Below are 11,298 nucleotides of genomic sequence, written 5' to 3'. Positions count from 1 at the left end.
ATGCAACAGGTTTCTTGTAGCACAAGCCTGTTTATTTTCACAGGCTCCAATATAATCTGAAAGGGGCTTACTATCAGAGCATTTAGCACAATTGGACCTCACTCTAGAAAGCCACCAGCCAGTAGGTTTTGCAAATATTCCAAACTTGTATCCTAGCTTAATATATGTTTTAAGCCATGTTTGGTTAGAGATTAGATACCCACCCCAAGCAGGTGAGGAAGTAAATGTGTTTGAGCTATACCTCTTCTGACTTGCATGTAGAGACCGACCTGAATATTCCATGCAAAAATCAAGCCTTCCCTCCTATCCAGAAAACATGCAGCTTAGAGGAAGAGTCCTCTGGCTGACATAATACACCACAGAAACAGCTTTGCCACCTCATCTACTGTTATTTAACATGAATTATCTTCATATTTGGAACTAATACTTGTTTTGTTCAGGATAAACAGCCGGAGCTGTTTTATTGTACAAGCTATGTGGTGAAAAACTAAATAATTCAGCTCTGGCAAATATCCTGACCTGAGAACTCGAAAAACAGGTGATTCTGAAAAAAAGATCAAACTCAACATGCTTTGTAATGATATTAGTTCTTTATTGGACATTGCAAGATCAAAAAGGAAAAACAAAGCTTGCACATCTTTGTGACATAACCATCAATGCTGAAGAGTAAAGGTGGCTACTCCTTGTGATTTTGAACAGCCAAGAAGGTGCTTGAAGGGTCTACAAACTGTAAACACAGATGGGTTGAAAGGGAAAAAGCCTTCAAACTCCAAGCAAGATTCCCATCTTATACTAATACCTGCTGCAACAGAGGAACACTGATACAGTTTTTTTGCAGCCTGAACAAGTTCCCACCAGGTTACTAGATAAACTGGTTAATAAGACTTCTGCAAAGTGCTACCAAAGGTAAATTCACAACATCAGGAAAAAGTTACTTGGCATTTTAGAACTCTTCTATTTCCTCCCAACCACCAGCTGGAAATTTATTTCCCCTTTCATCACACATTCAGAAATCACGAAGTCTGTTCATGTCACACTTTTGTGATTTGCCTCAAAAAGACCCCACGAAGGCTTTCCGTATAAAAGAGCCTGTGCTATTGTTGCAGTTTGAAAAAGAACCACTAGGAAGTACATCCCACTGGACTAAATGGGGATTTATTTGAAGGTATGATCCTGACTGTGCTATAAAAGTGGATTAAGACATTTCTCCCACTGCAATGATCCTGTTCAGATCTATGGAGAATTGGACCACAATAAGGTGGCTCTTGCACCAATCCTTCATGCAGCCCATCCAACGGAATCTTAAGAGTGGAAGCTGGGAAACAGTTACTGATGGGTAAGAAAATCAAACCTATCCAATTTAAACAGCAACCATGTATTTAGAAAACAGTGATGACCATTAACAGCTCTAAAGAGACTATCAAAATGAAATGTAGTAAGCAACAAGCTTCACAGCTCTGGCTGCAAAAATAAAAACTCAGAAGCTATTATCCAATATGAACTAGATTTTGTGTACTAGATGGTGAGCTTAATGGAACTGGTGGTCCTTTTCCAGTGTATTGGGAGAGTCACCGTTCGGTTGCCACCTCATGGGAGATGAGCAAAGTGCCATCTTGGTAAGGAAAGACCTCAGCATCTTAGACGACCACCAAGGTTGACACCAAAGCTAGTTTTTACAACCAGTAGAAAGTAAAACAGCAGTCAAGTTAAAAAACCCACATAACTCCAAGTTGTCTTCACCACAAATGGCTCTCGGTGTACAGCAGTCTTGCCCACATTTTCTCCTGCACTAGGAGTATCTCCGTGTAGAAACAGCTATACACATTGACGAAATAGAGCAGATATGTTCATTTTGCCACAAGCTCATCAGCCAGGCTCACCCTGTGTACTGGTACCACATTTCTCAAGTGATAATGCAGATAACTTTTTACTACACAGAGGTAATCTAACAGGGAAAACATGTGATTTGGCCTTCAATGGCAGGTCAGAAGATCTACTTTCTTGTATGCCTGTGAGCAATGCAAATCAGTTACATTCTGTGAGTATCCACATGCACAGCAAGTTGAAGGGAATCTATTGCCACCTTCTGAACATTCCATTCTGCTCCAAGACAGATTACTCAGGGGGGAAAAAATCTAGATCTGAAGCACTGCAAGTAAAAAAAGCAATAAAGCACAGTGGAAAAACAAGTTGAACATGTTCAATGAGGAACACAATGCCTCCCCCACACCGTGAACAAAACTTCCTTCTACCTTTCCAATAAGTGGTGTGTGCAAGTAAATGGAGACACCTGAATCATAATACACTGGTTAACAGCACAAATTTTGGAAACTTCAACATAGCCACCTATTCCTTTGAATGTGCCACACATGTTCTAAAACATTCAGCAATCACTCCCTCACCTGAACATAAAGTCCTTACCTACTGCCCTCCCTCCATTTCGCAGCAAGGGTGGACTCAGTGTAATTGAGCTCTACTTTTAGCTCCAGTCCCCACTGCACACAATATAGGCAATAATCAAAGCATGTAGGTGGGGGCTTGATACAAGAGGTAAATGGGATTCAAAGTGGTATGATTCAACACTCCTCCCCAGAGTTGCAAACCTACTGCAGTTCTTTCTTCAAAAGCTGTGAGCCTTTCAGGGCTGCTGTACGGCACTGAGCAATAGACAAAAGAAGCTTATGTATTACTAGCAACAATTCAGGCTGAGAAAACCTACCACAGCCCTATGATTACACTTGGGGTCAGACATTTGAACAGGTCTTCCAAGTGGTACATATCAAGCTGTGGCCATTACAACCCAAAGTGTCAAAGACATGGAAGTAACACAATCATTGTCTTCTGGGAGGGGGGCAGGGAGGACAAGAGAATAAACACAGAACAACCCTTTCCTCAGCATTCAACTTAACAACTGTACAAACCACCCACCACCCTTCTGTGCTTTTCTGTTGCATAAAAACCATAATCTGTCTTTGGTAACACAGAATTTGTTTTAGGTGAAATTAATCACAATAGTGTTTAATGGATGAAAGATAAAAGGTATGTTTTCACAGCATAATTCTAGCAACCGCTTACACTGTTCTGCCAATTTACAATTTAGTCATTGTCATTAACAGTGTTGAGAGAATGTCCTATTTAATATTTATATATTTATAATATATATATATATATTTTATAAAGTCTGGAAGATCAATATAAATACTGCTCCAGAAATTAAAAAAGTGTTTTACATCCTCAACTTCAATATTATAGCTCAGTGTCCTGTTCTATTTTTAGAATCATCTGTAAAAATCTTTTTAACGGCGGAGAGGTTCAAGTTTTCGTAACTTCAGTGATGCGCTGGACGACAAAGCATCCTGATTGGAGGAAGAATGGACAGTATCTGGGGACTGGAATAATACTCTGCCCCGGTGATTAAATACATAAAAGGATGGATGGTTCCTTAATGTGTCAAATGTCCTTGAAAGAGAAAGAGAAAAAGACATTGGAATTAATGCTGAGTCATCACAATTAACATCACAATTAATTAATAGTTCTGTGTGGACCAAAATGGAATACGTGAGGCCAGGGCTGGGAACAACAATGGCATATAAAGATGATGCAGAATGAGATCGCACCTGAATGCTTAAAGATAGTGCCTACTCCCCACCAGTGTTCACTCTAAGCTGAGTTAGAGTGAACTAGCTCACAGTTTTTTTAGACTCTGACTCACGCATTTCTGTCTTAGCTCAGGAAGGATAGCTCCAGAGCAAAACTTATGCAGTAGCCAAATCGCTCGCTCACAACTGTAATGCCAGTAGCTAGTAGAATTTTTGCTCGCAAGACTCCACAGCTGAGGGGGAGCATTGCTCCTCAACCCCAAAAAAGAGATGGCAGTAGACAGCCAAGGTCAGAAGGAGATGGTTGCTGGGTAGACGAGAGAAAGGGCAGGTGATGCCAGAGATATTACTCAGAACAGTCTAGATCCAAGGGGCTGGATTCTGCCAGCTTTTCCACTAGTGCAACAGGGAAGAGCTCCTTTTTGGCTTCTACGCCCCGGGGCTAATGGGACTTGTATAGTCAAATAGCCACATAGTCTGCAGTGACGAGGGGAATCCAGTAAGATTACACCTCCTTTTTGTGCCAGCAAAAGTCCTGCCAACCCAAAGTCCTGCCTTGTCCATTGGTGCAATACCTCAAACCCACCCTCAGCAAGGCCATAATTTACCCTTTTGGTCCCATAATGAATCAGTGCAACGTAGGGCAGGTATCTTGCACTTTTGATAAGTAAAAGTGGGAGCCTTCATGAGTTTCAGCTTCTCATCCCTCGGGCATTATGTAATGACAATGGCCAGTTGCCATATTGCTCTGTTCTCCACAGCCTGAGGTTTGGTACAGAGAACACAGGTTCCAACGTCCTACTAAGAAAGTTCTTTAAGGCTACTTGGCAGGCAGGACAAGAAGAAGAGTGGGGATCAACATGAGAAGAATGGTAATAATGGGAAGTAAAAGGCATTTAAAAAATTAACCATACTTATTTTTTAGCTCTGAAGTGGCATCCATGTCTTTAAATTCTCCTGCAATATGAACTATCCCATAACAGGTAACCGCAAAGGCCAACAGTGTTTGAAGAACTATCTGTAAAGACATATTAAGAAAAACACATCAATGGCTTACAGTAATTAATATCTTTTGTTTAGTCTTCAACATCCAAGCTTGTGGTGCTTTTCAAGCAGGGAGCACCAGCAGCTTCACAGAAGTACAATGGACAGAACTGACAGTAGAAGGAAGAGTTGATTAGGTGAGGATTCAGGTGATGGGAGGACACACAACAGTTCTACACAAACAAACAGCAGCCAAATGCCAGAGGGAGCAGCTGTTTGCTCAGTAGAGCATAGGGAGTAGAGTAGCTTTCTGAGTATTGACTGGAGAGAGCAGGGAATTCCTAGAGGGATGCTTCTGTGGGAGGAGACAGGTGCCAAACTGAAGATTTGTTTTAAACTCAGAAACAGGTCAGAAGCTACAATATAAGTCTGAAGATTCAGCTAGCAGAAGCAGAAATTACTCCAATTCAGTTGTGGAAACTAAGTATACAAAAGTAACACATCAAACAATACAGGGCACTCGCCATAAGATACTCAAATTGTTAAATTTGCAACACATCAAACAATACAGGGCACTCGCCACAAGATAATTGTTAAATTTGTTCCCCGGAACTCAATTTGACTTTCCTGCAACTAAAAACAATTTAAATGCAAACATTTAAGAATTACAAGGCTCTAATCTCATCAATGGAAGAAAGAGAAAATGCAACTTACATCTACTGGCAAGGTTTCATCTTCCTTCTCTGTTAATCTCATATAAGAACGATCTATAAAATAAAGACATGCCACTAAATGACTTATTTCATTCATTATACTAAGAGCATATACAAAAGGACCTCAACTACTGAGTTTTCTCATCAGCTCCATCAGACATGCAGAGTTTGTCTCTGACAGTATTAATCTGATTTTATGGGACTTATCCTGTGGGGTCCAACAGGGTGCAATCCTATCCCCCATGCTCTTCAATCTTTATGTAAAGCTCCTGGACCAAATAATTTGTAGTTTTGAGGTTTGGCATCATCAATATTCAGATGATGCACAGCTACACACACACACGCACTCATACTAATCTGCTGATAAAAGCAGAGGTCCTAAACTGCTGCCTGGCTATTGTGGTTAAATGGCTAAGAGTGAACAAATTGAGACTAAACCCTGGAAAGACAGAATTAATGCTGGCTGGGAAGGCGAGGGTGTTGAAGGACACTATTCTCACTTTCAGTGGGGTTCAGCTGACCCTTGCTGACACCGTTAAGAGCCTCAGGGTTACAATGGACGCAGCATTATTGCTGGAGAAGCAAGTTAATGCAGTTGTAAAAAAGACTTTCTTCCCACTCGCCTGGCTTTCTGCAAACTATGGAAAACTGAACAATTCAAGAAGGCTTTTCTATGCAGGCAATAGGGTAGCACTGTATATAACGCTTCACAAAGTTACTTGGATAAATTACTGGGGATTGTGGTCTCTACTTCTGTGTACACTTTGCTGTGGGTTGGATCCTACTGTGTAATTTTGCATCATTTAATGTGTCATGTCATCAGTTCTGTTTTTGAGATTTCTGGTTGGTTCTGCAACCCAAACCCTATTTCACTGTTTATTGAATGTCCCATCTTGTTGATTGTATTGACTCACTCTGTATAATCCGCCTTGAGTCCTAGTGAGAGAGGTGCTATAAATATAACATAAATAAGTCTGTTTTGATTAATAATGAATCTACCTTGTTCTCTTTAACAGAGAAATGTCTCTGGGAGGTATGACCAAGGAATGCAAGAGACTTCCCCATTTCCAGATACAAAGACAAGACCACACAGTCATTACCACTAACTGCCATTTCAGCTAAAAGCAACCATGTGGCCTATTTTGCTGCAAAAGATGTCAACGGCTCTGTTGAATTTCTACATTTCAGTAACAGGGATTCAGCATTACACAACCTAATGTATACTTTCCAGAACCCAGTTAAAACAGATGCATGTCGATCTGTATACATTTGCAATGTGGTTCCCAGATTAAGGTGGTAGTGTTGGGAAGAGGTGCATCAATAATTAAGTCAGTGTTTCTTACCTAATAGGCCAAGGTGCTTACACAAGTATTTAGAACAGAATGGCAATCTACTATTATCTTAACACTTTACTGCTAACAATGTGTAAGTAGCTGTAACACTGTAAAAACTCTCTGCCACTGAATACCAGCTGCAAGAGTGGAGGGCAATTGCCTCAATGAAGAAATTACACAATCTATATACATAGAGATCACCATTTCAGTCAAAGTAAAAAAACACAGATTGAAAAATTTAAGACTAGCGTCTTCAGTTTCAAGTACATATATTCAATAGGCTATAGACTATTTGAAAGATTTTTGGGGAAAGCACTTGCTTTTTAAGTCATAGGCTGGCATGCCACTGTTAAACCTATGAAAAAGAGACCTGCACGACAAACCCATGAAATTATTAGTTCAACTATACTGAAATCCAGATTGCTTCTAGATTTGTTCTGACTGTTACTGGCAAGCAGATTAGAGGTGTGGAAATGGTTAAGGCACAATGTTGTGCTTGTAATTGCTGCTCAGTACTTTTGCGAAGTACCTAGGTCATGCTTCTAGGCTTGGCACAAAGTTGCACAATTCTACTAAATCAGCATTTACAGATGACTTTATGGATAGGTGGCTTCGAAAGGGGACTGGACAAATTCATTGAAGATGGATCAATCAACAGCTATTAGTCATGCTGGTTAATGGGATGGCATGTGTGCCATCAAATACCAGTTGCTGAGGGGCACCTGCTGGGGGAGGATTACTGCCTTCTGTTGCTTCTGTATATTGGACATCTCTGATTTTACATGACTCTCCTTAGGCTCATTTTTATAGACGGTAACATCAAACCTACATTACTTTGTTGTCTCTACTGTTCTCCCAATCCACACAAATATACTCTCTCTACTGACACACTGATCCATCCTAAAATCTCACCTGACATTATGTTCAATTTTATTCTTGTCCCACTGGGTTACCCATAGTAATAGCCTGCTATTCATCACCTGTCTTCTCACCCCAATTCCTCCAGTACAGTATACCATCCTTTATTTTCGGCTCATTCCCAATACTAGGCACTATTCTATTGACTTGTAACATCACCTCCATTTCATTCTTTTTGGGCTTCACACTCCCAATACTATCCTGGTACCTCACCCCTCAGTCCCACCACAGATACCAATCTTATTATTTGTCAGGTCCAGGCTTCTAAGAATTGCATTAAAGGCAGAATTAGCTCTGGCTTTTCTCCATCATAGTGCTGCAATGACAAAAGGGGGAAAGGGTTGGTCCCTTTTATACAACTTTTGGGACCACCATGGCTTTCCCTAGATGTCACCTTAAGATCACTGTGCATAGGTGGTGCCTACACACACACAAGATTCCCACATACTGTTACATTCTAGCATGACTACAAAATAATCATGGAAGCAGCTATGTAGATAGCCACAATCTATTTATTAGTCTAAGGTGTCACAAGACTCTTACTTGGGTAAATGGGCTGGTTCGATTCTCAAAGGGCAAGATCCCAAGGGGGCAAGGCACAGGTTCAGCCTTCACCAGTGTTCTCTCTAAGCTGAGTGTGAGCTAGTTCACAGTTTTTTAGCCTCTGGCACACACATTTTCGTCTTACCTCAGGAAGGATGGCTCCAGAGCAAACTAATTTATGCAGTAGCCAAATTGCTCACTCACAACTTTAATGCCAGTAGCTCAAAAAGTAGAATTTTTGCTCACAAGACTCCACAGCTTAGAGGGAGCATTGGCCTCCACCGCTGGGTGCACCCATAAAAGTGAATGGATTTCCATCATTCCACCATTAACTCCTCAGAGGAAGAATGGGTTAAAAATGTGAAACAAAAAGAAGCAAAAGGTTGCTCTTGGAGACACTGTGGTAAGGGCAAGCCTTGCTTATCACCTTGACCCCAGAACCCCAACAATATGGATACTCTCCTTGATTACTATGGCAAACACTCCCTATTCTTTCCTCTCCTTCCCAATTCTACCTGTGCTCTGCATCCTTAATGGCTCTACCACCTAAGGAACCCCAGGCTCTGTCCCAAACCCAACATTGGTCACTTCTTTCCTTCCACCTCCAAAATCACTTCCTAGAGGGGCTGACAACTCTTGAAGTGGCCGCTATAGCTGTACCCTTAGGAACCAGTGGGCATGCAGACCCTAGTAAGGGACACGTCGAGCTCCACGCTCAGGAAAAAGCTTCGCCCGCAACTCAGGCAGCTCTTTCCAAGCACAGGATCAGGCCGAGTCTTTCCGGAACAGTTAGAAATCTGGATCTTCAGCCCCTCAGACGTCCCTCCTCGGCCTAGACTTCCCTTTCACAGCCCTCCTCCCGTATAAGTTAGGGCACCAGGCTCGAAATCTCCCGACCCCCCCCCCTATATATCAGGGGAGGACGCGGGCATCACTCACGTTGTGCTGCGGAGAAGGCCGCGTGCGCCAGGGCGAAAAGTCCGACCCCAACCAGCCCTTTCCACAACGAGGAGGCCGCCATCATCTACCCTCCTCCCTCAGCCACCGCCGGGGGTGCGCGCGGACGAGGAGGCGGGCTAAGTAGAGGGCGCGCGCACTTTCTTTTTCCGGCGCGCGGCAATGACGTTAGGTGAGGGCTCGTAAAAAGAGGGTAGAAGGGCGGAGCTATTCTGGAAAGAAGCCGGAACAGCCAGGCAGCGGCGGGGCTAAAGTGATGGACGGTTTCTGTTCTCCGTGGTTTCTGTTCGTCCTCGCTCTGTTTGGGGCGGGTCTTTCTTATCCCCCTGTGCCTTCCCACGGTGGGAGGGGAGGCGATGGGTAGTCGCTGCATCGTCCTCCTCCACCCGCCCCTTGTAAACCAATAGTGAGAGTATAATACATAATTTCGAGACCCTTCAGCCCCAACGTAAAACAATAAAAAGTAACCGTGAGTGACTTTGTGTAGGTGAGCGAACTGGGAAGTGTCTGGTTCGCTTACACAGAACCCCCAGCCCCCCATATTTAATATGATAAAAACACAGACCTGTTTCGCAGGGTTGTCAAGATTCCTGAGACTAAGGGATGCCACTTTTCTTGAGCGGCGGCTGATTTGTTTACCTTGCATGGTCATGGTCGGTGCTCCAGACCAGTTGTGTCCACTATAAACCGGGTTCCTGTCACAGTTCATTGTCAACTCAAGAGGTGGATGGGTGTGAGCTATTTGGAGGAGAAGAGTGCTCTGTCTGCAGAAGCAGGGGCTAAGAAGAAGGCAGTTTCCACGTCTGAGGAAATCTAGACGGGTAGCGCCGTTGTGACAAAACCAACAAAATGTTGTGGCGCCTTACATGACACACAGGGTTATTTCGACTTAAACTTTCATGGACTTTGTCAGATGATTTTGGTCATCTGGAGATGAACTGTAGGGGTGGGAGATCTCCAGGTGCCATATGGAGGATGGCAACCCCACTGGATATCCAGGAAAGAAATTTTGGTATCATAGTGGGCAGTTTGAGAAAACATAACTAAGTGGCAGATTCCAGGCTGGGGATTATAAACTAAAAATACTGAAAATAAGATTACCAAAATGCCTTTATAAAATCTATAATGCATATACATTGGTAATACATACACAATTCTGGCTGTCCTGTCTCAAAACAGGTACTATATAGTTTGGAAAAACAGAGAAAGGCAACTAGGGCCCTGGTCACACGGGCCGGATATCGCGGGGGGAGGCGTGGCTAATTGCCCCGGAGGAATCTAACGCGTGGCTGCCCGAGCACACGTCCTGGTCGAGGTCCCGTGGCTCGGGGGAAATGCCGATCAGATGGGTATCCTGCAGCGCGGCACAGAAGCCGCGCCACGTGATTGCACTAGCAATCGCTCTTTGTGCACATGCGCTGTTGGGCGCTGTTGCGCAACCTGCAGAGACAAACAGCGGTGGGCGCCAGATGCCACGTAAGTCCACCGGGAACGCGATCAGACGCCCGCCCTTGGCCCGCCTTTGGCGGGGAGCCACGGGTTCGCCACGGGAGCACTGTGCTTCCCAGATGTTGGGGTGAGATCACGCCTGGAAAATCTGCGGGACTCCCATGCCTCTCCCACGGCAACTTTGCCGTGTGACCGGGGCCACAAATGATCAAAATTCCAGAGGGATAGCTGAGTTTGTTGCAGCAAAAATAAAATAGGGGTCTCATGGAAACCGACAAACAAATACATTTTTATTTTAGCACAATTAGACTCAGCTTCAACAGATAATGAACAAAAATTTGTTAGAATAAGACTTTTTCAGTCATTACAGTATCACAAGACTCTAGAATGATTAATAGGTTGGAATACCTTCTCTAGAAGGTAAAGCATGGGGCTTTTTCGTTAGGGGGAAAGGATGGTTCTGGAATATATGACTTAAGTTTATAATGGTATGGAGAGTGGATTGAGACAATTCTGTACTGCAACTGGAGATCATCAAATGAAATTGATTGACAGTGGATTCAGAACTGCCAAAAAGGTAACTTTTCACACAACACGTACTTTATGGGATGCCCAGCCACAACATATAGCAATGGTGACTAATTTAAATAGAGTTTAAAAGAGATTAGATAAAATCAAGGAGGATAGTACTGTCAGTGGCTATTAGTCACAGCAGTTAAATGGGCCTTCATATTGAGAAGCATATGCATAATTTAAGAATAATGTTGGGGGGGGCAAGAAGAATTTTCCTGTGTGATGTTG

The 11,298-nt window shown here is 43.1% G+C and overlaps 1 protein-coding gene across 1 annotated transcript; it reads right to left on the bottom strand.

Annotated features, from left to right (window-relative positions):
* Window positions 1–575: 575 nt before the first annotated feature.
* On the bottom strand, window positions 576–9,177 carry MMGT1 (membrane magnesium transporter 1). The gene is made up of 4 exons (XM_015424032.1): window positions 9,031–9,177; window positions 5,298–5,350; window positions 4,514–4,617; window positions 576–3,459 (listed from the first exon to the last, which is right to left on the bottom strand). Exons 1-4 carry the CDS (start codon window positions 9,113–9,115, stop codon window positions 3,297–3,299), a joined length of 405 nt encoding a protein of 134 aa, XP_015279518.1. The 5' UTR covers window positions 9,116–9,177; the 3' UTR covers window positions 576–3,296.
* Between the last annotated feature and the right edge of the window lie 2,121 nt (window positions 9,178–11,298).

The sequence above is a fragment of the Gekko japonicus genome, unplaced genomic scaffold (assembly GCF_001447785.1).
Source record: "Gekko japonicus isolate JY-2015 unplaced genomic scaffold, Gekko_japonicus_V1.1 scaffold575, whole genome shotgun sequence".
Classification (NCBI taxonomy): domain Eukaryota; kingdom Metazoa; phylum Chordata; class Lepidosauria; order Squamata; family Gekkonidae; genus Gekko; species Gekko japonicus.
This window is presented reverse-complemented; position numbering and strand designations above follow the sequence as displayed.

Bases quoted from the DNA above. Each gene is read 5' to 3' on its own strand.
- MMGT1 (XM_015424032.1), bottom strand. From the start codon at position 9,115: ATGATGGCGGCCTCCTCGTTGTGGAAAGGGCTGGTTGGGGTCGGACTT. The intron at 4,618-5,297 runs GTAAGTTGCATT...ATGTCTTTACAG, and splicing joins ATGAAACCTTGCCAGTAGAT to ATAGTTCTTCAAACACTGTT. The intron at 3,460-4,513 runs GTATGGTTAATT...TTCTCTTTCAAG, and splicing joins ACTTCAGAGCTAAAAAATAA to GACATTTGACACATTAAGGA.